Genomic DNA, 26,570 nt, shown 5'->3' on the forward strand with positions numbered 1-26,570 from the left:
AGAGTTTAGAAGAATGAGGGGAGATCTCATTGAGACGTATAAGATGATGAATGGGATGGATAGGATAGAGGTGGAGAGACTCTTCCCGCTCAAAAAAGACAGTAGGACTAGGGGGCACAGCCTCAAGATAAAGGGGGGGCGTTTTAGAACGGAGTTGAGGAGGAACTTCTTCACTCAAAGGGTGGTGAATCTCTGGAATTCTCTGCCCGTTGAAGTGGTGGAGGCTGCCTTGCTAAATATTTTTAAGAAGCGGGTTGATGGGTTCTTGATAAGAGAGGGGATTAAGGGTTATGGGGAGAGGGCGGGAAGGTGGAACTGAGCCACGACAGATCAGCCATGATCTTATTGAATGGCGGGGCAGGCTCGAAGGGCCAGATGGCCTACTCCTGCTCCTATTTCTTATGTTCTTATTGTCGGTGCAGGCTTGATGGGCCAAGTGGCCTCATTCTGCACTGTGGATTCTATGATCTACGGACAGTCTTTCTGTCAATTTCTCACCTTTTTCCTGGCTGAAGTGGGGGTAAGTGAGGATATTGTTTAGGGCTGATCTCTGAGTGGTTAGGGTCGCTGAGTGGGCTGTTTTTTGGACTGTAGATTGTAAATGGGAACAAGGTATTATATCCAGCAGCCAACTGTCCATGCCCCAGTCTTGTCCAGGAGGAATTGCCTGCCACTCACGTGACAATACAGTGAAGACATTGCTGGCTAGGCACTAATTTTACTGCACGTACTGTGCGTGCAATCTGCAAAGACAAAGCTTTATTTATTTAACACAAAAGGCTAAAGTTTACTTGTTTGCTGTGGATGATGGTTGAGATTACAAACCCAATGACAATCTGTTAGCCATTGTTTATTTGCCAGTCAGAAGTACAGTTAGTCATTGGAATTTCTGAAGTTACATGTGGTAGCAGTTGTCTTAGTCCCACAGGAACATGCTCGATGAAGAAAGATGGGGTGTGAAAGCTTTAAAGTTATGGAAGGCACAGACCAGGTAAAGATCCTCAAGAATAAATAGGTTGTAATTAAATGTGGCAGGATAGGATAGGAGGGAGTGAATGTGACGACTGTGAGAGCCACTAACCTGACTAATACATGTCTGCGTCTCTCTGTCAGATGACCACAATGGAAGCGGTGGAATCCGAGGAGTCCATTGCAGCCGTTGCCTACCTGCTGAATTTGGTAATGAAACGGTAAGTCCAAATATTGCCGAATTCTGGGGCATTGGTGAATAAGGTGCCATTAGTCCGACTAAGAGAAAAAGGAATTTTAAGCTAATTAGAAAAAGTATTGAAGAAATTAATGGGAGTTAAAGTTGACAAATCAAATGGACCTGATAGCCATGTTCTAAAACAGCTGTGATGTGGGAATGATGTTGGACTGGCGTAAACACAGTAAAAAGTCTGACAACACCAGGTTTTAGTCCGACCGATTGGAAATCGGTTGGACTAAAACCTGGTGTTGTCAGACTTTTTACTAAAACAGCTGAGCAGCAAAAATACTGAATGCAATCAAAGAACAAAGAAAATTACAGTACAGGAACAGAGACCCTTCAGTCCTCCAAGTCTGCACCGACCATGTTGCCCGACTGAACTAAAACTCCCTACCCTTCTGGGGACCATATCCCTCTATTCCCATCCTATTCATTTGTATTTTCCCAGACACCTCTTAAAAGTCACTATTGTATCTGCTTCCATTACCTCCCCTGGCAACGAGTTCAATAATGTAGAGCTGCCGGCGTTGGACTGGGGTACACACAGTAAGAAGTCTCTCAACACCAGGTTAAAGTCCAACAGGTTTATTTGGTAGCAAATACCACTAGCTTTCAGGCCTCTGACGCTTCATCAGGTGAGTGGGAGTTCTGGTTACAAACAGGGCATATAAAGACACACACTCAGTTTACAGAATACTGATTAGAATGTGAGTCTTTACAGCTAATCAAGTCTTAAAGGTGCAGACAATGTGAGTGGAGAGAGCATTAAGCATTGGTTAAAGAGATGTGTATTGTCTCCAGACAGGACAGTTAGTGAGATGTTGCAAGCCCAGGGAAGTTTGTGGGGGTTACAAATAGCGTGACGTGAACCCAAGATCCCGGTTGATGCCGTCCTTGTGTGCGGAACTTGGCTATCAGTTTCTGCTCAGCGACTCTGTGCTGTCGTGTGTCATGAAGGCCGCCTTGGAGAAGAGGCTGAAGGAAAGGATGTCCCGAGGCATGGTACATTGGGGAGACCATGCAGACACTATGACAACGGATGAATGAACATTGCTCAACAATCATCTGTTGGTGAACACTTCAGTGGTCACAGGCATTTGGCCTCTGATCTTCGGTAAGCATTCTCCAAGGCAGCCTTCACGACACACGACAGTGCAGAGTCACTGAGCAAAGACTGATAGCCAAGTTCCGCACACATGAGGACGGTCTCAACCGGGATCTTGGGTTCGTGTATTTGTAACCCCCACAACTTGCCTGGGCTTGCAACATCTCACTAACTGTCCTGTCTGGAGACAATACACATCTCTTTAACCTGTGCTTAATGCAATCTCCACTCACGTTGTCTGCATCTTTAAGACTTGATTAACTGTAAAAACGTGCATTCTAATCAGTATTCTGTAAACTGAATGTGTGTCTTTACATCCCCCTGTTTGTGAACAGAACGCTCCACTCACCTGACGAAGGGTCAGAAGCCCGAAAGCTGGTGGCTTCTGCTACCAAATAAACCTGTTGGACTTTAACCTGGTGTTGTGAGACTTCTTAACGAGTTCCAGGTACCCACCACTTTCCGTGTAAAAAATCTGCCTCATACATCCCCTTTGAACCTTGCCCCTTGCATCTTAAACCTGTGCCCCCTAGTAATTGACTCCCACCCTGGGAAAAAGCTTCTGACTATCCACTGTGTCCATGCCTGTCATAGTCTTGTAGATTTCTATCAGGTCACCCCCTCAATCTCTGATGTAGTTTATATGGATTTCAGCAAAGCCTTTGACGAGGTCCCACATGGGAGATTTGTAAAGAAGGTAAATACACATGAGATACAGGGTAATTTGATAAAATGGTTTCAAAATTGGCTCAGTTGTAGGAGACAGAGGGTGATAACAGAAGGCTGCTTTGTGACTAGAAGCCAGTGTCCAGTGGTGTACCACAGGGATCTGTGCTGGGCCCCTTATTATTAATCATTTATATAAATAACTGATGACTATGGGTGGGGTTGGATTAGTAAATCTGTGGATGACACAAAGATTAGACGGGTGGTTAACAGTAAGGCAGAGTGTCTTGTGCTATAAGATGATATAGACAGAATGGTCAAATGGGCAGATAAGAGGCGGATGGAATTTAAACATGAAAAAAGTGAGTTGATAGTTTGGAAGAAGTAATTTGACAAGGAAGTATTCAATGAAGGGCAGGATGCCAGGAAGTTCTGTGGAACGGAGACATTGGTGCATTTGTCCACAGATCTGTGAAGATGGGGGGCATGTTAGTAGGGAGGTCAATAAGGCATAGATTTAAAAAAGCAGGGAAGTCATGTAAGAATTATATAGAACTTTGCTGAGGCCACAGTGAGAGTACTGTATGCAGTTCTGATTGCCACGTTACAGGAAGGATGTGATTGCACTCGAGGGGATGCAGAGGAGATTCACCAGGATGCTGCCTGGGGTGGAACATTTATGTTATGAAGTGAGGTTGGATAGGCTTGGGTTGTTTTCATGGGAGCAGAGAAAACTGAGGGGGCGACCTGATCAAGATATTCAAAATTATGAGAGGCATGAATAGAACGGATAAGGAGCAGCTGTTCCTCTTAGTTGACGGGTCAGTCACAAGGGGACACAGGTTCAAAGTGAGGGGCAGGAGATTTAGGGGGATAAGAGGAAATATTTTTTACCCAGAGGCTGGTGATGGCCTGGAATGCGCTTCCTGGGACAGTGGTAGAGGCGGGTTGCCTCACATCCTTTAAAAAGTACCAAGTGCTGGTAAATGGAATTAGGTGGGAATTCAGGTGTTTCTAATGTGTCAGTGCTGACTTGATGGGCTGAAGGGTCTCTTTTACACACTATGATTCATTAGTTGCAAACTTCCAAGGTTGACTTGATTCTGGAATAGTCCCAGTGGATTGAGAGAGCAAATGTAACACTGTGATTCAACAAAGGAGAAAGAGAAAACAGGGCAGTTAGCCTCACATCAGTCGTCAGGAAAATGCTGTGATTCGACAGTTGCAGGGCATTTGCACAAATCTATTCGATAGGCTGCACCTGACAACTGTCAGCTTCACAATACCGGTAAGATTCAGGCTGAAGACAGGAAGTTCAAAATGGAAGTGAAAAAATTGTGAAGCAAAGAGGGAGTATGAGAAGCAGCCAACAGCCATTATAAAAGAAATCTCTAATTATTTTATGGGCATATAAATAGGAAAGGGCTAGGAAAAGGTGGAATGGGGCATTAAAGGGGATTTTTACATGGAGATAGGTGGTGAGCTACTAATGTTTGCTTTGCATCTGCCTTTACCAAGGAAGAACATGTTGGCAAATTCACAATGAAGGAGAACATAAGAAATAGGAGCAGGAGTAGGCCATCTAGCCCTTCGAGCCTGCCCCGCCATTCAGTAAGATCATGGCTGATCTGTCGTAGCTCAGTTCCACATTCCCGCCCTCTCCCCATAACCCTTAATCCCCTCGCCTATCAAAAACCTATCTACCCGCGTCTTAAATATATTTAGCGAGGCAGCCTCCACCACTTCAACGGGCAGAGAATTCCAGAGATTCACCACCCTTTGAGTGAAGAAGTTCCTCCTCAACTCTGTTCTAAACCGCCCCCCCTTTATCTTGAGGCTGTGCCCTCTAGTCCTACTGTCCTTTCTGAGCGGGAAGAGCCTCTCCACCTCTATCCTATCCATCCCATTCATCATTTTATATGTCTCAGTGAGATCTCCCCTCATTCTTCTAAACTCTAACGAGTACAAGCCTAGTTTATTCAGCCTCTCCTCATAGTTTAACCCCCTCAACTCCAGTATCAGCCTTGTAAACCTCCTTGTCACTCCCTCCAAGGCCAAAATATCCTTGCATAAGTGCAGCGACCAAAACTGCACACAGTACTCCAGCTGCGGCCTCACCAGTGCCCTGTACAGTTGCAGCAAGACCTCCCTACTTTTATATTCAATCCCCCTCGCTATAAAGGCCAGCATCCCATTCGCCTTCCTAACCACCTGCTGCACCTGCAGGCTGGGTTTTTGCGACTCTTGCACAAGGACCCCGAGGTCCCTCTGCACCGTTGCATGCTGCAGTTTTTCGCCATGTAAGTAATAGTCCTTCCTACCATTATTCCTACTAAAGTGGACAACTTCACACTTGCTAACATTAAATTCCATTTGCCATTTCCTGGCCCATTCGCCCAGCCTATCTAGATCCTTCTGCAGACTTTCCACACCCTCCGCACAATTTGCCGTTCCACCAATCTTGGTGTCATCAGCAAATTTCGACACCATACACTCGGTTCCCTCCTCCAGATCATCTACATAAATGGTAAATAGCTGAGGCCCCAGCACCGACCCCTGGGGCACTCCACTAGTCACCAGCCGCCAATCCGAATAGCATAAGAACATAAGAAATAGGAGCAGGAGTAGGCCATCTAGCCCTTCGAGCCTGCCCCGCCATTCAATAAGATCATGGCTGATTTGTAGTGGCTCAGTTCCACACCCCGCCCTCTCCCCATAACCCTTAATCCCCTCTCTTATCAAAAACCCATCAACCCGCGTCTTAAAAATATTTAGTGAGGCAGCCTCCACCACTTCAACGGGCAGAGAATTCCAGAGATTCACCAGCCTTTGAGTGAAGAAGTTCCTCCTCAACTCCGTTCTAAACCGCCTCCCCTTTATCTTGAGGCTGTGCCCCCTAGTCCTACTATCCTTTCTGAGTGGAAAGAGTCTCTCCACCTCTATCCTATCCATCCCATTCATCACTGACCCCCACTCTCTGCCTCCTATTTGACAGCCAATCCCCTATCCACGCTAACACCCTACCCCAACTCCATGCCCCCTAACCTTCTGTAATAACCTCTTGTGCGGCACCTTATCAAATGCCTTCTGAAAATCAAGAAACACCACATCTAGTGGCTCTCCTCTATCCACCGCCCTAGACACATCCTCATAGAACTTTCGTCAGACACGACTTCCCCTTAATGAAACCGTGCTGCGTCTGCTCTATCAAACAATTCTTCTCAAGATGCCTCGCTATTTTCTCCTTGATGACGGATTCTAACATTTTACCTACAACAGACGTTAAACTAACCGGCGTATAATTCCCTGCCTTTTGCCTGCCACCCTTCTTAAACAACGGTGTAACATTAGCCGTTTTTCAATCTTCCGGCACTTCCCCGGAATCCAGCGAGGTTTGGAAAATAATCTTCAAGGCATCCACTATCACCTCTGCCATTTCTTTCAGAACCCTTGGATGCATTCCATCCGGTCCTGGGGACTTGTCCACAATCAGTCCCTCCAGTCTGTCGAGCACTGCCTCTCTAGTAACAATAATGTCATTCAGGCCGTCCACTCCTACCATCTTTCCATCGCTAACACCTGGCAAATTATTCACGTCGTCCTCTGTGAAGACCGAAACAAAAAAGTTATTCAAGGCCTCAGCCATTTCCCCATCTCCTACCACTAAGTCCCCCCTCGCATCCTCTAAGGGTCCAACGTTCACCCTAGTCAGCCTCTTCCTTTTTATATATTTATAAAAACTCTTACTATTCTTTTTTATATTTAGCGCTAGCCCAGCTTCATAGTTTATCCTACCCTTCTTTATTAACTTCTTCGTCATTCTTTGTTGATATTTAAACCTCTCTCAATCCTCTTCTCGCCCACTACTCTTAGCTACTCTAAACGCATCCACTTTTAATTTAATACTCTCCTTTACCTCCTTCATTATCCACGGCTGATTATCTCTCCTCCTATGATCCTTTTTAACCATCGGAATAAATTTCTGCTGAGCATCAAGAAAGATCTCCTTAAAGATCCTCCACTGTTCCTCAGCACACCTACCTTCCAATGTGCTCCCCCAATCAACATTCGCCAATTCCTCTCTCATCCTATCGTACTCCCCTCTGTTCAAACAAAGGACGCAGGTCCGGGAACCCACTTTCTCCTCCTCCATCTGCATCAGAAACTCCACCATACAATGATCACTCTTCCCAAGAGGATCCTTCACCACAAGGTCCCTAATTTTACCTGCCTCATTACATAACACCAGATCCAAGATAGCTCACTCCCTCGTCGGCTCCAACACACGCTGTTCAAGGAAACCATCCCGGCAGCATTCCAAGAACTCTTCCTCAAGCCCACCGCGTCCAACGTGGGTCAACCAATCAATATGTAGCTTGAAATCCCCCATAATTATCACCGTTCCATTCCTGCACGCTGCATTTATTTGCGCGTTAATAGCCCGCCCCACCTCCAGATCATTATTTGGGGGCCTATAGACGACACCCACCAGCGTCTTCCTCCCTTTGCTGTTCCTAATCTCCACCCACAACGATTCCACTTTCTGCTCTTTGGCTCCTATATCATCCCTTACTACCACCCTGATGCTATCCTTAATCAGCAGAGCTATGCCCCCCCCCCCCTTTTTCCTCCCGCCTATCCTTGCTAAACACTTGACACCCCTATAGGAGGGAGTATTTGAGATGTTGTTGAGCTAAGGAATGATGGAGTGGAATTAGAACATAGAACACTACAGCACAAACAGGCCCTTCGGCCCACAAGTTGCGCCAATGATATCCATACCTACCAGGCCTATTTATAACTCTCAATCCCATTTAATCTCATGTCCCCATCCAGTTGTGTCTTAAAAGACCCCAGCGAGTTCGCTTCTACCACCACCGATGGCAGCCGATTCCACTCACTCACCACCCTCTGAGTGAAAAACTTACCCCTGACATCTCCTCTGTACCTGCTCCCCAGCACCTTAAACCGGTGTCCTCTCGTAGCGACTGTTTCAGCCCTGGGAAAAAGCCTCCAAGAATCCACCCTATCTATACCTCTGAACATCTTATACACCTCTATCAGGTCGCCTCTCAATCTTTGTCTCTCCAGGGAGAAGAGACCTAGCTCCCTCAACCTATCCTCATAAGGCATGCCTCCCAATCCAGGCAACATCCTTGTAAATCTCCTCTGCACTCTCTCAATAGCTTTCGCATCCTTCTTGTAGTGAGGCAACCAGAACTGCGCACAGTACTCTAAGTGGGGTCTGACAAGGGTCTTATAAAGTTGCAGCATTACCTCCCGACTCCTAAACTCAATCCCTCGATTAATGAAGGCCAGTACACCATACGCCTTCTTGACCACATCCTCCACCTGCAAGGCCAATTTAAGAGTCCTATGGACCCGGACCCCAAAGTCCTCCTGCTCCTCAACACTGCTAAGAGCCCTACCCTTGATATTGTGCTCCTTCGTCCGAATTATTAGAAAGGCTGGCTGTACTTCCAGCTGATAAATCAACAAGCCTGGTTTAGATCATCTGAAGGTACAGAGGGAAGAAACTGCAGAAGCACTGGCTACAATCTTCCAAAGAGCAGTAAAATTGCAAACATTACACACCTCTCCAAACAAAGGACGGGGTGGACAGGAATAAGGACCTGCGCTCAGAAACAAGTCAGTGTGCAGTCAGAGAAATGGTTGTAGGGTTAGGGTCATCAGCCACGCAAGGACCCATTATCAGTGACGTGGAATTTCTGAGGTCGACAATCATACTTGTTAGCGAGTGATCGCTGAAGAAGATCCAGATAATTTACACTGAACTTCGTACGTTGTGTCATTTGCTGTTAGTCAGTCTGTTTAACTTTGGTGATAGAAAAGCTTTCAGAGAAACAATGATCTAGGACAAAGTTAACCATCTCTTAGATACTGTGGACCAATTAAGGAAGGCCACTCGCAGATTTCTAAAAGACAAATCATGTTTAACTTGATCACATTTTTGATAAGCTAACAGGGAAGATTGAAGTTTAAAGTTTATTTAGTGTCATGAGTAGGCTTACATTAACACTGCAATGAAGTTACTGTGAAAATCCCCTAGTTGCCACACTCTGGCGCCTGTCCAGGTACACTGAGGGAGAATTTAGCATGGCCAATGCACCCTAACCAGCACATCTTTTAGGCTGTGGGAAGAAATCAGAGCGCCCGAAGGAGACCCACACGGAGAATATGCATACGCCACACAGACAGTGATGGAAGCTGGGAATAGAACCCGGATCCCAGGTGTTGTGAGCCAGCAGTGCTAACCACTGTGCCACCGTACTGGACAATGGTGAGGGCAATACAGTGCTGTGTGTATGGAATTCCACTTTGATAAAGTGCCACTTAACAAGATGGTCAGCATCCCATGCAGTAGGAAGCACTGGTAGCATGGATATAAAGTCGCCTGAGTGAAAGGAAAGCGAGTACTTAAATAGCTGGTTTTTGGACCGGAAGAGTATGTATGTAGTCTGGTTCCCCAGAGTTTGATATTGGGACCACTGCTTTTAGAACATAGAATAGTACAGCACAGTACAGGCCCTTCAGCCCTCGATGTTGTGCCGAGCTATGTTCAAACCCAAGATCAAGCTATCCCACTCCCTATAATTCTGGTGTGCTCCATGTGCCTATCCAATAACCACTTGAAAGTTCCTAAAGTGTCCGACTCCACTATCACAGCAGGCAGTGCGTTCCACACCCCAACCACACTCTGAGTAAAGAATCTACCTCGGACATCTCCCACCATGAACCTTACAGTAATGCCCCTAGTAACAGCTACATCCACCTGATGAAATAGTCTCTGCATGTCCACTCTTATCAATACTTCTCATCATCTTATAAACTTCTATTAAGTTGTCTCTCATCCTTCTCCGCTCTAAAGAGAAAAGCCCCAGCTCCCTCAACCTTTCCTCATAAGACCTACCCTCCAAACCAGGCAGCATCCTGGTAAATCTCTGCATTCTCTCCAATGCTTCCACATCCTCCTTATAGTGAGGTGACCAGAACTGCACACAATATTCCAAATGTGGTCTCACCAAGGTCCTGTATAGTTGCAGCATAACCCCACGGCTCTTAAACTCAAACCCCTTGTTGATAAACGTTAACACACTATAAGCCTTCTTCACGGACCTATCCACTTGAGTGGCAACCTTCAGAGATCTTATATATGAGCCCCAAGATCTCTCTGTTCCTCCACATTCCTTGGAACCCATCCGTTGACCCTGTGATCTGCATTCAAGTTTGTCCTACCAAAATGAGTCACCTCGCACTTATCAGGGTTAAACTCCATCTGCCACTTTTCGGCCCAGCTCTGCATCCTATCAATGTCTCTTTGCAGCCTCCAAGAGCCCTCTACCTCATCCACTACTCCACCAATCTTGATGTCATCAGCAAATTTACTAACCCACCCTTCAGACCCTCTTCTAAGTCATTGATAAAAATCACAAATAGCAGAGGATCCAGCACTGACCTCTGTGGTACACCGTTGGTAACTGCCCTCCAGTCTGAACGTTTTCCCTCCACCACCATAGAACCCTACAGTAGAAAAAGAGGCCCTTTGGCCCATCGAGTCTACACAATACACAGTCCCACCCAGGCCCTACCCCCATATCCCTACATATTTTACCCACTAATCCTTCTAACCTGCGCATCCCTGGACACTAAGGGACAATTTCTTAGCGTGGCCAATCAACCTAACCCGCACATCTTTGGACTGTGGGAGGAAACTGGAGTACCTGGAGGAAACCCATGCAGACACAAGGAGAATGTGCAAACTCCACACAGACAGTGACCTGAGCCGGGAATCGAACCTGGTACCCTGGAGCTGTTAAGCAACAGTGCTAACCTCTGTGCTACCGTGCCACCCACCCTCTGTCTTCGATGAGACAGCCAGTTACTTATCCAATCGGCCAAATTTCCTTCTATCCCACACCTCCTTACCTTCTTCATGAGCCTACCATGGGGAACCTTATCAAATGCCTTACTAAAATCCATGTATATACAACATCAACTGCTCTACCTTCATCTACATAGTTAGTTACCTCCTCAAAGAATTCAATCAAATTTGTGAGGCAGGACTTACCCTTCACAAAACCGTGCTGACTATCCCGGATTAAACTGCATCATTCCAAATGGTCATAAATCTTATCTCTCAGGACCCTTTCCATTAACTTACTGACCACCGAAGTAAGACTAACTGGCCTATAATTACCAGGGTCGTTCCTATTTCCTTTCTTGAAGAGAGGAACAACATTCGCCACTCTCCAGTCCTCTGGCACAATTCCAGTGGACAGAGAGGACCCAAAGATCAAAGCTAAAGGCTCCGCAGTCTCATCCCTTGCCTCCCAAAGTATCCTAGAATGTATCCCATCTGGCCCAGGGGACTTATCAACCCTCAGGGTTTTCAAAATTGTTAATACATCTCCCTCAGAACATCTCTCTCCATCCTATCAGCCTATATCACACTCTCATCCTCAAAAACATGGCCTCTCTCCTTAGTGAACACTGAAGAAAAGTATTCATTTAACGCCTCAACTATCTCTTCACAATTTCCCTCTACTATCCTTGACTGGCCCTAACCTCACCCTATTATTCTTTTATTTCTCACATAAGAATAAAAAGCCTTGGGATTTTTCTTTATCCGACCCGCCAAGGACTTCTCATGCCCCCCCAGCTCTCCTAATGCCCTTCCTTTACTCATTCCTAGCTATCTTGTAACCCTCAAGCGACCCAACTGAACCTTGTTTTTTCAACCTTACATACGCTTCCTTTTCCCTCTTGACAAGACATTCAACCACCTTTGTGAACCATGGTTCCCTCACTCGGCCATTTCCTCCCTGCCTGACAGGGACATACCTATCAAGGACACACAGTATTTGTTCTTTGAACAAGCTCCACTTTTTGTTTGTGTCCATACCTGACAGTTTCTGTTCCCATCTTATGCTCCCTATTTCTAGCCTAATCACATCATAATTACCCCTGCTCCAATTATAAACCTTGCCTGCTGTGTGACCCTATACCTCTCCATTGCAATAATGAAGGACACCAAATTGTGGTCACTATCTCCAAGGTGCTCTCCCACAAACAAATCTAACACTTGGCCCAGTTCATTACCCAGTACCAAGTCCAATGTGGCCCCACCTCTTGTCGGCTTATCCACATACTGTGTCAGGAAAGTCTCTTGCATACACTGTACAAAAAGTGTCCCATCTGAACTATTTGACCTATAAAGGTTCCAATATTTGGAAAGTTAAAGTTTTCTTGATCTTTATGAATGAGCTAGACTCGGGTGTACAGGGCACAATTTCAAACTTGCAGTAAAGTGTGAAGCGATTCATTTTGTAGGAAGAACTGGAGAAATAATATAAAAGATACAATTCCAAAAGAGTACAGGAGCAAAGGGATCTAGGTGTATATGTACATAGGTGATTGAAGGTGGCAGGAAAGGTCAAGAGGTTAGTTAATAAAGCATACACTATTCTAGGCTTCATTAATAGGGGCATAAGAATACAAGGGCAAGGTAGTAAATGTTGAAGTTGTCTAAAACCCTGGAATATTGTGTCCAGTTCTGGGTGCCGCACTTCAGGAAAGATGTGAAGCCATTTAGAAGAGTGCAAAACACATACATGAGAATGGTTCCAGGGTGAGGACCTCAACAAGGCAGAAATTGGAAAAATCTGGGATGTCTTCAAAGAGAAGATTGAGAGCAGATTTGATGGAGGAATTGTAGATGGAGAGACAATGTTTTAGACAAAAGGGCTAAAGGTGATGTAAGAAAAGACTCCTCCACACAGTAAGTTGTTTGGAGCTGGGATCCTCTTCCCAATAATGTGGTGGAGACAGATTTAATTGTGGCTTTCAAAAAGAATTGTATCGTTTTCTGAAAACAAAAATTTGTGGGTCTAAAGTCAGTGCAGTGGGACGCACTTGCCTGCACAAGAGAGCTGGCAGAGTTTCAATGGATTGAATGGCCTCCTGTGCTGTAACCAGTCTGTTTCAGAACATTCTGGAGGTTGTAACTAGCAGGGCAGGTGGGTATGGATTTTTAAAAGGCATTCTGTAAGGTGCCACAAATGATTGTTGCAATAACTTCATGTTATTGTGGCCATTTATTTTCTTTATTCTTCTGCGGGGTGTGGGCGATAGTAAGGTCAGCATTTGTTGCCCATCCCTAATTACCCTTGAACTGAGTGGCTTGCCAAATCATTTCAGAGAGCAGTTAAGAGTCAGCCACATGTAAGCGAGGTCTTTACATCCTTTCTGAAGTGTGGTGCCCAGAACTGGACATAATGGGTCCAATTTTACCATTTTGATTCTAAGTGCTGAATCTGGGTGTGATTCAGATCTGACTTGAAAACCGTACGCACTTAGCCGGAAAAAAAAATTGTGAATCTGAATTGTGCTGTGGCCAGGGCTTATTGCGCCTGAAACACTGTTGCTCTGATTGGAGCTTTGAACTGTGCATGCACAGTGAGAAAACATTTTGAAAAAACACATCCCTATCACATTGCTGTCGGACCTCAAAAAGCAGATAAAGCGGCCCAGGAGCGATGGCTGTCACAGATATCGCCCCACGCCCACAACATAACTGTCCCCTTATCAACCCACCACCACCTCCCCCCCCCCCCCCCCCCCCCAGCCAAAGAATGATGGTAAAGGGGGAAATGCTGGTAAAGTTGGGCGGGCAGTCCATTAATTCAATTTAAATGTATTTAAATCGCCATTGCGCCTGTTGGGCGTGGTTTGGATTGTGGCCATTTTTGGGTAAAGTGGTCACCTGCGCAAGCATGGATCGTGCTAATCACCTCACACTCAACTTTACCAAGTTTTCGCGCCCAAAAATGGGTATGAGGCAATGGTAAAATCGGGCTCAATATTCCATGCCTTCCCTAAAGGATATCAGTGAACTAGATGGGTTTTCATGGTCATCATTAGACTTCTAATTCCAGTTTTTAAAAATTGAATTCAAATTTCACCACCTGCTGAAGTGGGATTTGAACCTGGGTCCCCACAGGTTTACCCTAGGTTCTGTGACAATGCGGCTATGCTACCACCTGCCTATATATGTAACATAATAGCATGGGTACAGAAGTGGTTGAAAGAACAGAAAACAGCACAAGTAACAGGAACATTTTCAGGTTTAGGCTGTAAGGAGTGGAAGCTGAGACTTTGAGGGAAAATGAACAGTGAGGAGGATATTCCTGCAGAGGGATAAAGATAGGTATACCTGTAGGTAGGGAGGCAGTGATAGTGAAGGAATGACTGAGGTAAGAGCATAGGACTAGAAACAGGACTGGCCCTTTGAGCTTGCTCTGTCATTCAGTAAGATCAAGGTTGATCTGGTTGTGAATGGTGGAGTAGGCTCAAAGGGTCAAATGGCCTCCTCCTGTTCCTGTTTTCTATGTTTCTTTGTCTCAATTCCACTTTGCCTTCTGCTGCCCATCACCTTGACTTCCTTGTCTATCAAACATCTGTCTAACTCTGTCTTGAATTAATTCAGTGACCTAGTCTCCATTACCTTCCGGGGAAGAAAATTCCACAGACTTTGGGAGAAAAGATTACTCCTCATCGTTCTTAAACAATGTACCTCTTATTTTTAAGCTGTGCCCCTGGCTCTAGTCTCTCCCACAAGAGGAAACATCTTCCCGGTCTCCACCCTGTCAATCCCTTCAACATCTCATATGTTTCAATGTATGAAATTCTAAACACCAATCGGTACAGGCCCAACCCATTCAACCTTTCTTCATAAAATAATCCCGTCATCCCAAGAATGAACCACGTGAACATTCTCTGAACTGCTAGTAATGCAATTTCAAATAAGGAAAACAAAACTGTCCACACTATTCCAGATGTGGTCTCTGTGAGACCCTGAACAGCTGGAGTAAAACTTCTCTATTTTTGTATTCCATTCTCCTTGCAATATTCACCAACATTTCATTTGTCTCTAATCACTTGCTGTACCTGTAGATTAACTTTGTGATTCATTGACCAGGACACCTAGGTCTCTCTCTATCATCAAGTTCTACAATCTCTGTCCATTTAAATAGTACACTGTTTTTCTATTCTTCCTGACAGTGAACAAGTTCACAATTTTCTGCATTAGAACAAAGTACAATGAAAAATACATCACAGGGACAGGCCCTTTGGCTCTCCAAGCCAGTAGGTTCTATCTGCCAAATTTTTGCCCACTCAGTTAATCGGTCTATCTTGCAGACTCTATACCTCCTCTTTACTTTTCTCCCTATCTTGGTGTCCTTGACGGATTTAGCTACCATATGTTTGCTCCCTTCATCCCAGTTATTGATATAGATTATATAAATGGTTCAGACCCAGCACTGATCCCTGTGGCACTGCAGGTGCCAACAGATTACCAGTCTGAAAATGCCCCGTTTATCCCTACAGTCTCTTTCCTGATGTGAGAAATTTCTTCAGTCACTGGGTTGTGAATCTTTGGAATTCTCGATTCCAAAAGATTGGGCAAGCTCAATTATTGCATAAAATCAAGATATTTTGTAGGCGTTTATATACCGAGGGAAGTAAGAAATATGGGGATAGTACAGGAAAGTGAAATTGATGTGAAAGATCATCTGAGACCTTATTGAATGGCAGAGGAGAATTGAAGTGCCGAATGGCTTATTGCTCCAAGTGTCTTTGTGCTTGTGCTATAACTGTGAGTGTGTCTCTTGAATCCAGCTGAATAATTATTCTGCTTGTTAATTGCAGTGTTCCTGGTCCTGTTCTAATAAAGAAGTTCTCAGACACAGCAAAAGTTTTTATGAATCTCTTGGCTGCTCAGACAGGCTCAGGATCCACAGCAGCACTACGATGGGTGGGTGTGACCTCTTTGTCTTTTAATTGAAATGTTCAAGTGGTGTTTGCACTGTGGTGTAAATACATGAGAGTTTCATTGTGATGTGGCTGTATTTCATTGCCTGACAGATTCTCTCCTGCCTCTCTACGTTGCTGCGCAAACAAGATTTGGCTGTATGGAGTTTTCCCTCAACGCTTCAAATTTACCATGGTCTGCTCAGTTTCGCTGTGCATGTCAAACCAAAGGTGAGTTGGTCACTTGGGATCTGAGGTGATGAAATGACTTGGCTGATGGGCTGTTCAGAATCCATCTGACTGCAGAAACAGAGCAATAGACATGGACTGATTGCAGTGGCTCTGGTGGCTTGGGAAAAAGGCCATTGTTGGGTTTTACCAGTTAGTGATATGGTGCCACATAGATTATGGATTACTAGGGGCTAGACTGTGTTGGATGGATCAGAGAGGTTAACAAAAATCCATCAATCTCAGGTTTAAAAGGAACCGTTGATTTAACATCAGTTACTGCTTACAGAAGAGATTCCTTACTTCCACTCCCATATGTGGAAAACTGTTTGCTGATTTCATTTCTCTAAATTCTAACATTTAGACTCTGCTCCATAGTTCCAAATTCCCCAACCAGCCAAAATAGTTTCTCGAGCCTAGTCTGAACGTTCCCCTTTAATATCTGGCAAACTTGGATCTATTCATCCCCTAAGCTTGTAGACTCCAGATATCAAACCCTAGTTTGGATAATTCCTCCTCATAATTTAGTTCTTGGAATCCAGGCATCTTTCTGGTGAACCTACACCATGTTCCCTCCAAGACCAGTGTTTCCTTTCTAGGATGCTCAGAACTGTTCCCATAGAAACAGAAAATAAGTGCAGGAGTAGGCCATTTGGCCCTTCGAGCCTGCACCAACATTCAATATGATCATGGCTGCTTATGCACTTTCAGCCTCCCACTCCCACTTTCTCTCCATTCTCCCTGATCCCTTCAGCCACCAGAGCCATGTCCAGCTCTCTCTTGAACATATCTAATAAATGGGTCGCAGCAGCTTTCTGTATCAGGAATTCCACAGGTTCACAACTCCTGAGTGAAGAAATTCTTCCTTATCTCAGTCCTGAATGGCTTACCACTTATTCTTAGACTGTGACCCCTAGTTCTGGACTTCCCCAGTATCCAGCTTCCTGCATCCAGCCTGTCCAGTCCCATCAGGATTTTATATGTTTCTGTGAGATCACCTCTCATTCTTCTAAGTCCCAGTGAGTACAAACCCAGTTGATCCAGTCTCTCTTCATATGTCAGTCCTGTCATTCCAGGAATCAGTCTGGTGAACCTTCGTTGGACTCTCTCAATGGCAAGAATGTCCTTCCTCAGAATAGGAGACCAAAACTGCACACAATACACAAAGTGTGGCCTCACCAAGGTCCTATAAAACTGCAGCAAGACTTCCTTGCTCCTATACTCAAATCCTCTTGCTATGGAGGCCAGCATACCATTAGCTTTCCCCACCGCCTGCTTTACCTGCATGCCAACTTCAGCGATTGTTCACTATGACACCCAGGTCACATTGCACTTCCCCTTTTCCGAAAATACCACCATTCAGATAATTGTCCTTTTTCACCATCAAAGTGAATAACTTCATATTTTTGCACAGTTTTTAGAACATAGAACATTACAGCGCAGAACAGGCCCTTCGGCCCACGATGTAGCGCCGACCAGTTTTTTTAAAAAAAAAACACTGACCCACTAATCTAAACCAATCCCTTTTCGTCCATAAACCTATCCACAGATCTCTTAAACACCCCCAAACTAGGCGCATTTACAACCGCAGCAGGCAGGGCATTCCAATCCCTCACCACCCTCTGGGTAAAGAACCTACCCCTGACATCCATCCTATAACTACCCCCCCCTTAATTTAAAGCCATGCCCCCTCGTGCTAGCTTTCTCCATCTGAGGAAAAAGGCTATCACTATCCACCCTATCTAAACCTCTAATCATCTTATATGTTTCAATAAGATCCCCTCTTAGCCTCCTTCTTTCCAGCGAAAACAACCCCAAATCCCTCAGTCTCTCCTCATAGGACCTCCCCTCCATACCAGGCAACATCCTGGTAAACCTCCTCTGCACCCTCTCCAAAGCCTCCACGTCCTTCCTGTAAGGTGGGGACCAGAACTGCACACAGTGCTCCAAGTGCGGCCGCACCAGAGTTGTGTACAGTTGCAACATGACGCTGCGACTCCTAAATTCAATCCCCCTACCAATAAACGCCAAGACACCGTATGACTTCTTAACAACCTTATCTACTTGATTCCCAACTTTCAGGGATCTGTGTACACATACACCTAGATCCCTCTGCTCCTCCACACTATTCAAAGTCCTCCCGTTAGCCCTATACTGAACACATCTGTTACTCCTACCGAAATGAATTACCTCACACTTCTCTGCATTAAACTCCATCCGCCACCTCGCGGCCCAGCTCTGCAACCTGTCTAAGTCACCCTGCAAACTATGACACCCTTCCTCACAATCTACCACACCTCCGATTTTGGTGTCATCAGCAAACTTACTAATCCACCCAACTATACCCTCATCCAGATCATTAATAAAAATTACAAACAGCAGTGGCCCCAAAACAGATCCCTGAGGCACACCACTCGTAACCGAACTCCATGACGAATATTCACCATCAACCACCACCCTCTGTCTCCTATCTGCTAGCCAATTCCTGATCCAAGTACCTAGATCACCCTCAATCCCATACATCTGCATTTTCTGCAGAAGCCTACCATGGTGAACCTTATCAAACACCTTACTAAAATCCATATATACCACGTCAACTGCCTTACCCCCATCCACCTCTTTGGTCACATTCTCAAAGAACTCAATAAGGTTAGTAAGGCACGACCTACCTGCTACAAAACCATGCTGACTGTCTCTAATCAATTCATTACTCTCCAAATAACTATAAATCCTATCCCTAATAATTCTTTCTAAAACCTTGCCCACAACAGAAGTAAGACTCACCGGTCTATAATTCCCAGGGAAGTCTCTGTTCCCCTTCTTAAACAATGGGACAACATTCGCTGTCCTCCAATCTTCCGGTACTATACCAGAGACCAACGATGACCTGAAGATCAGAGCCAGAGGCTCTGCAATCACCTCTCTAGCCTCCCAGAGAATCCTAGGGTAAATCCCGTCCGGACCAGGGGACTTACCTATTTTCAAGCCCTCTAGAATATCCAGCACATCCCCGGTATCAACTGCAATACTTTCTCTTTTACACCCCTGCACCCCAGTGTCCTCCTCAGCTACATTCATGTCCCCCTGCGTGAACACCGAAGAGAAATATTGGTTCAATGCCTCTCCAATCTCTTCCGGTTCCACACACAACTTCCCTCTACTGTCTGCAACTGGCCCTAATCTTGCCCTAACCAACCTTCTGTTCTTGACATACCTATAGAACGCCTTAGGATTCTCCTTAATCCTATCAGCCAAAGTCATCTCATGTCCTCTTTTAGCCCTTCTTAACTCCCTCCTAGCCAATCTAAAGCTTTCTAATGCACTACCTGAGCCCTCAAGCCTCATCCGAACATAAGCCTCCTTTTTCTTCCTAACCAACGAATCAACTTTTTTAGTACACCACGGTTCCCTAGCCCTACCAATTGCTCCTTGCCTGACAGGGACATACCTATCACAGACCCGCAGTAGCTGCTCCTTGAAAAAATTCCACATTTCGGACGTTCCCAGTCCCTGTAATCTCCTAGTCCAACCTATGCTTCCTAATTCTCTCCTAATAGCCTCATAATTACCCTTCCCCCAGCTAAAACTACTGACCCGAGGTTCATGCCTATCCCTATCCATCACTAAGGTGAACGTAACCGAATTGTGGTCACTATCACCGAAATGCACACCAACTTCCAAGTCTAGTACCTGGTCTGGCTCATTACCCAGCACCAAATCCAATATAGCCTCACCTCTAGTTGGCCTATCTACATACTGAGTCAAAAAACCTTCCTGCACACTTTGAACAAAAACTGACCCCTCTAACGAGCTAGAGCTATAGCAATTCCAATCAATATTAGTAAAGTTAAAGTCCCCCATGACAATTACCCTATTACTTTCACTCCTAACCAGGATCGTCTCCGCAATCCTTCCCTCAACCTCTCTAGAACTTTTTGGAGGTCTATAAAAGACTCCCAGCAGGGTGACCTCTCCTCTCCTATTTCTAATCTCCGCCCATACTACCTCAACAGACAAGTCCTCATCAAACTTCCTCTCTGACACTGTGATACAGTCCTTGACCAATAATGCTACCCCACCCCCCCCTTCTACCTCCTTCTCTACTCCGACTAAAACATTTGTACCCCGCGACCTGCAACATCCATTCCTGACCCTGCTCTATCCATGTCTCTGAAATGGCCACAACATCGAAGTCCCAGGTACTGATCCACGCTGCAAGTTCATCCACTTTATTGCGAATACTCCTCGCATTAAAGTATACGCATTTCAAACCCTGCTCTGCCCCACCCCCACAATGCCGTGCATTGCAGTCCCCATCTATGCCCCCCTCACTTTCACCCCCTCTACTCAGGATCCCACCCCCCCCCTCTGAATCAGTTTAAACCACTCCGCATAGCCTTCACAAATTTACCCCCCAGGATATTTGTTCCCCTCTGGTTCAGGTGTAAACCATCACTCTTATAGAGGTCCCACCTTCCCCAGAATGAGCCCCAATTGCTCAAGTACTTGAACCCCTCCCTCCTGCACCATCCCCTCAGCCACAAGTTCAAACTTTCCCTCTCTCTATTCCTCTCTAAACTATCCTGTGGCACAGGCAAGAGTCTAGAGATAACCACTCTGTCTGTCTTGGCCTTTAGTTTCCACCCCAACTCCATGAATCTCTGCTTAATATCCCCTTCCCTTAGCCTCCCTATGTCATGTGTCCCCACATGAATTATAACTTGGGGTTGATCTCCCTCTCCCCTAAGAGTCTTGAATATCCTCTCTGATACATCCCGGACCCCAGCCCCTGGTAGGCAACACACCAGCCCTGAGTCCCTACCATTACTACCAACTCTCCTATCCGTCCCTTAACTGTGGAGTCCCCAATCATGAGGCCCAATCTTTTGCATCCCCTAACCACCTGAGCTTTTACAATAGGCTCACCCCCAGAGACCTGCTCCCTTTGGCTATCCCCAGTTGATTCCTCCTCAACTGTAGCCTCCAGGACCGAAAACCTATTTTGGAGGGGAACAGCCCCAGGGGATTGACCCCCCACTTGCTTCTTTCCCCTCCTTTTGGCAGTGACCCAAGACTGATTTCTAGGAGTGACTATCTCCTTATAACTCCTATCAATGTCCACCTCTGCCTCCCGAATTATGCGGAGTTCCTCTAATTCCACCTCCAGCTCCTTTACACGCTCCTCCAGAAGCTTCAATCTAATACACTTCTTACAAGTAAAATCCCCTGAAACACTACTGGAGTCCCTCACCACATACATCCCACAGGAGATGCAGCACACTGCCTGAACTGCCATCCCTGAAACAATTACCAGCAGAGAAAAAAAACAAAAACAAAAAAAAACTTTCCCACACTTATAATTTAGGTTAGAGGAGGTGGAGGGGTGGGATTCTCTACCAGTGTAGAGAATCGGTTATCCTCTCTGCGCTAATTTATAGGATTAGGGGCTCAAGAAAAAAAAACTACAACTACCGGTAAGTGTCCTAGTGACGACTTCCGGTTTCTAACTAATTTTAAAAAAACCGCCGAAAAAACTCGCGACTTAAACTAGAAATAAACAGTTAAACAAAATAAACAGAAAAATGCACCTTTCTTGCTGCCTCTTCACACGCCCAAAAATCGCTGCGTCTGGATACTGCTCCTCAGGAACAATGTCCCCATATTTGAGGAAAGATGTAGTGGCATTGGAGGCAGTTCAGAGGGGGTTCACTAGATTGATTCCAGACATGTCGTATGAAGAGAGAGTGAACAGTTTAGGTCTGTACTTTCTAGAATTTAGAAGAATGAGGGGAGATCAAATTGAGGTATACAAGATGATAAAAGGTATGAATAAAGTAGATGCGGAGCAGATGCTTCCTCTTGTGTGTGGGACATTCTAGGATGAGATGATAAGGGGTAACAAATTTAAAACAGAGTTGAGGAGATTCTTTTCCCAAAGGGTTGTGAATCTGTGGAACTCGCTACCCCAAAGTGCAGTGAATGCTGGGGCAGTGAGTGAATTTAAGGAGGAGTTAGATTTTTAATTGGTAATGGGTTGAAGGTTACGGGGAGAAGGCAGGAAAATGGGGTTGAGGAGCATATATATCAGCTATGATCGTATGGCAGAGTGGACTTGATAGGCCGAATGGACTAGTTCTGCTCCTGTATCTTATGAACGTTTATCCACATTATATTGCACTTGCCGAGTATTTGCCCACTCAGCCAGCCTGTCCAAGTCACCCTGCAGCCTCTCAGCATCTTCCTCACAGCGCACACTGCCACCCAGCTTAGTGTTGTCTGCAAATTTGGAGATATTGCATTCAATTCCTTTGTCCAAATCATTAATGTATATTGTGAACAGCTATGTTCCCAGCACTGAACCCTGCGACACCCCATTTGTCACTGCCTGCCACACTGAAAAGGACTCGTTTATTCCCATTCTCTGCTTTCTATCTGCCAACCAGTTCTCAGTCCGTGGCAATACATTACCCCCAATACCATGAGCTTTAGTTTTGCTCGCTAGTCTATTGGTGGGACCTTATCCTTTGGCCTTTTGAAAGTCCAGATACACAACATCTACTGGTCACATCCTCAAAAAATTCCAGACAGTTTGTCAAACACAAATTCCCTTTAGTGAATTTAAGCTGACTCAGGCCGATCCTGTCACTACTTTGCAAATGCTCAGTTATTCCATCCTTAATAATTGACTCCGGAATTTTCCCCATCACCGAAGTCAGGGTAACCAGTCTACAATTCCCTGTTTTCTCTCTCTATCCTTTTTCAAAAAGTGGGGTTACATTAGCCATCCTCTAATCCACTGGAACTCTCCCAGAGTCTATAGAATGCTGGAAAATGATCCCAGTACACCCACTATTTGTAGGGCCACTTCTTTGAATACTCTGGGATGCAGAGCATCAGGCCCTGGGGACTTATTGGGTTTTAATCCCAGCAATTTCCTGACGAATAAGCATTTCCTTCAGGTCCTCCTTCATGCTAGACACTTATTTCTGGAAGATTATTTGTGTCCTCCTTAGTGAAGACAGATCCAAAGTTCAGCCGGTCTACCGTCTGTTGTTTCCCATTACACATTCACCTGATTCTAACCATAAGGGACCCACATTTGTCTTTACCAGTCTTTTTCTCTTCACATATCTATAGAAGCTTTTGCAGTCAGTTTTTATGTTTTCTGCAAGCTTACTCTCGTATTCTATTTTCCCCTTATGAATTAAACCCTTTGTCCTCCTTTGCTGGATTTTAAATTTCTCCCAGTCCTCAGGTTTGCTGCTTTTTTTGGGCTAATTTACATGCCACCTCTTTGGCTTTAACACTATTCCTGATTTCCCTTGTTAGCCATGGATGAGCCACCTTCCCCATTTTTCTCTTATGCCAGACAGGAATATACAATTCACAATAGTACTCCGGATATGATCTAACTAGGGTTTTGCATTTCCCTTCCTGTTCAGGACATTTGAATGGAGTGTGTAACTTGTCTGCTGAGTTTCTGTGCTCAGTACTGCTGCATTTTAATGCTTCCATCTATACAATTTACAAAGCAGTCTTTGTGTTTTCGGTGAATTTGTATCCCATCATTTAGGTTGTTAATGAGTAATTGAGGCCACAACGAAGATCCATGCAGGATCCCAATATCATGATCTGTTGATTATCTCAGCATTGTCTCCAGATACTTCTCAAACCAGGTCAATATGCTTCCAATTCCATCAGCTTCAATTTTAGGTCAGTCTTTAATGAGAAACTATAATGTATCTTTCAGAATTTATTAAATTTTTTAGCCGTAGACATTCCACTGTCCACTGCTTTGAACATTTTGAAGAATAATCAGTTAGGTTTGTTAGCCTTTTCAAATTCATGCTGGCTCTCTCACATTAGCTAACATTTTTTAAGTATCCTTAATTATAGTCTCTGGTAATTTTTCAGCATTATCTCTAAGGCTAACTGGTTTGTAATTCTCTGGTTTCTCCCTCAGCTTTCCCAATAGCCAGTGACATGAATGACTTTGTGTCTGTCAGTGTCTGCATGACCAAGCTGATAGTCTGAGAGTGTGGGATCAAGCCCATTGAGTGTGTGTGTGAGAGACTGAGCTGATTGTGTGTGTGTGTGAGTGTGAGAGAGAGACTGAGCTGATTGTGTGTGTGTGTGTGAGAGAGAGAGACTGAGCTGATTGTGTGTGTGAGTGTGAGAGAGAGAGACTGAGCTGATTGTGTGTGTGTGTGTGAGAGAGAGAGACTGAGCTGATTGTGTGTGTGAGTGTGTGAGAGAGAGAGACTGAGCTGATTGTGTGTGTGTGTGAGTGTGAGAGAGAGAGACTGAGCTGATTGTGTGTGTGAGTGAGAGAGACTGAGCTGATTGTGTGTGTGAGTGTGAGAGAGAGAGAGACTGAGCTGATTGTGTGTGTGAGTGTGAGAGAGAGAGACTGAGCTGATTGTGTGAGTGCGTGAGAGAGAGAGAGACTGAGCTGATTGTGTGTGTGAGAGAGAGACTGAGCCGATTGTGTGTGTGTGAGAGAGAGAGACTGAGCCGATTGTGTGTGTGTGTGAGAGAGAGAGACTGAGCTGATTGTGTGTGTGAGTGTGAGAGAGAGAGACTGAGCTGATTGTGTGTGTGTGTGTGAGAGAGAGACTGAGCTGATTGTGTGTGTGAGAGAGAGAGACTGAGCTGATTGTGTGTGTGAGTGTGAGAGAGAGAGACTGAGCTGATTGTGTGTGTGAGAGAGAGACTGAGCTGGTTGTGTGTGTGTGTGTGAGAGAGAGACTGAGCTGATTGTGTGTGTGTGTGTGAGAGAGAGACTGAGCTGATTGTGTGTGTGAGAGAGAGACTGAGCTGATTGTGTGTGTGTGAGAGAGAGAGACTGAGCCGATTGTGTGTGTGTGTGAGAGAGAGAGACTGAGCTGATTGTGTGTGTGAGTGTGAGAGAGAGAGACTGAGCTGATTGTGTGTGTGTGTGTGAGAGAGAGACTGAGCTGATTGTGTGTGTGAGAGAGAGAGACTGAGCTGATTGTGTGTGTGAGTGTGAGAGAGAGAGACTGAGCTGATTGTGTGTGTGAGAGAGAGACTGAGCTGGTTGTGTGTGTGTGTGTGAGAGAGAGACTGAGCTGATTGTGTGTGTGTGTGTGAGAGAGAGACTGAGCTGATTGTGTGTGTGAGAGAGAGACTGAGCTGATTGTGTGTGTGAGAGAGAGAGACTGAGCTGATTGTGTGTGTGTGTGAGAGAGAGAGACTGAGCTGATTGTGTGTGTGTGAGAGAGAGACTGAGCTGATTGTGTGTGTGTGTGTGAGAGAGAGACTGAGCTGATTGTGTGTGTGTGAGAGAGAGAGAGACTGAGCTGATTGTGTGTGTGTGTGAGAGAGAGAGACTGAGCTGATTGTGTGTGAGTGTGAGAGAGAGAGACTGAGCTGATTGTGTGTGTGTGTGTGTGTGTGAGAGAGAGAGACTGAGCTGATTGTGTGTGTGTGTGAGAGAGAGAGACTGAGCTGATTGTGTGTGTGAGTGTGAGAGAGAGAGACTGAGCTGATTGTGTGTGTGTGTGAGAGAGAGACTGAGCTGATTGTGTGTGTGTGTGTGAGAGAGAGAGACTGAGCTGATTGTGTGTGAGTGTGAGAGAGAGAGACTGAGCTGATTGTGTGTGTGAGTGTGAGAGAGAGAGACTGAGCTGATTGTGTGTGTGAGTGTGAGAGAGAGAGACTGAGCTGATTGTGTGTGTGTGTGTGAGAGAGAGAGACTGAGCTGATTGTGTGTGTGTGTGTGAGAGAGAGACTGAGCTGATTGTGTGTGTGTGAGAGAGAGACTGAGCTGATTGTGTGTGTGTGTGAGAGAGAGAGACTGAGCTGATTGTGTGTGTGTGTGTGTGTGTGTGTGTGTGTGTGAGAGAGAGAGACTGAGCTGATTGTGTGTGTGAGTGTGAGAGAGAGAGACTGAGCTGATTGTGTGTGTGTGTGTGAGACTGAGCTGATTTTGTGTGTGTGGGATCAAGTTGAAACTGTGTGTTGAGTTAGCTGGAGGGTGTTGCTGATTATTTGACCCCTTCCACCCAGATCCGTAAGGAGGCGCATCGTGGAATCTGCTCTGTACTGAAGGGAAGTGACTTTATGTTTGGAGACTTGGCTCCACCTCATCACCCAGCTGCGCAATCAACAGCTCGATTCTGCATAAAGGAGATTGAAGAGTCTGGAGGTTTGTAGTGAAGGGGTGATAGAGGGCCCTCCTCTGTGGGGGAGGTGGCCAGGCTTGGAATAGGGAGGCTGCAACTTTCGGATGGCAGTCAAGTTGGGATGGCTGGGCTGCAAGTTGGGCAGATGGGTGCTAGGGGAGAGCTGGTTGGATTATGGATTGGTCAGTAAATGCTTATTTTCTGAATGGCTGCGTCTTTCTTACAGGCAGTGATGAGGGTACTACAACTCTGCACGTGTTGGGTTTGCTGAAGGATGTTCTTCCTTGTTTCCCTGTCAGTTGTGTAAAGTCGTGCTGTGAGAGTCTGCTCAGGGTCATGACTCTAAATCATGTGGTAATTTATTTATTAATTTTGTGAATTGAGA

The 26,570-nt window shown here is 45.4% G+C and overlaps 1 protein-coding gene across 1 annotated transcript in view; it reads left to right on the forward strand.

The window, feature by feature from the left end:
* The window catches only part of rrp12 (ribosomal RNA processing 12 homolog), an 81,451-nt gene that overhangs the window by 4,756 nt on the left and 50,125 nt on the right, over positions 1–26,570 (forward strand). Inside the window, exons 4-8 of the mRNA XM_080206017.1 lie at positions 1,114–1,190; positions 15,711–15,816; positions 15,927–16,043; positions 26,070–26,208; positions 26,412–26,539. Coding sequence (XP_080062143.1) covers positions 1,114–1,190; positions 15,711–15,816; positions 15,927–16,043; positions 26,070–26,208; positions 26,412–26,539 — 567 coding nt within the window. The remainder of the gene's footprint in view (positions 1–1,113; positions 1,191–15,710; positions 15,817–15,926; positions 16,044–26,069; positions 26,209–26,411; positions 26,540–26,570) is intronic.

This window comes from Carcharhinus amblyrhynchos, chromosome 17 (assembly GCF_965287045.1).
Source record: "Carcharhinus amblyrhynchos chromosome 17, sCarAmb.v2.hapA, whole genome shotgun sequence".
Lineage (NCBI taxonomy): Eukaryota > Metazoa > Chordata > Chondrichthyes > Carcharhiniformes > Carcharhinidae > Carcharhinus > Carcharhinus amblyrhynchos.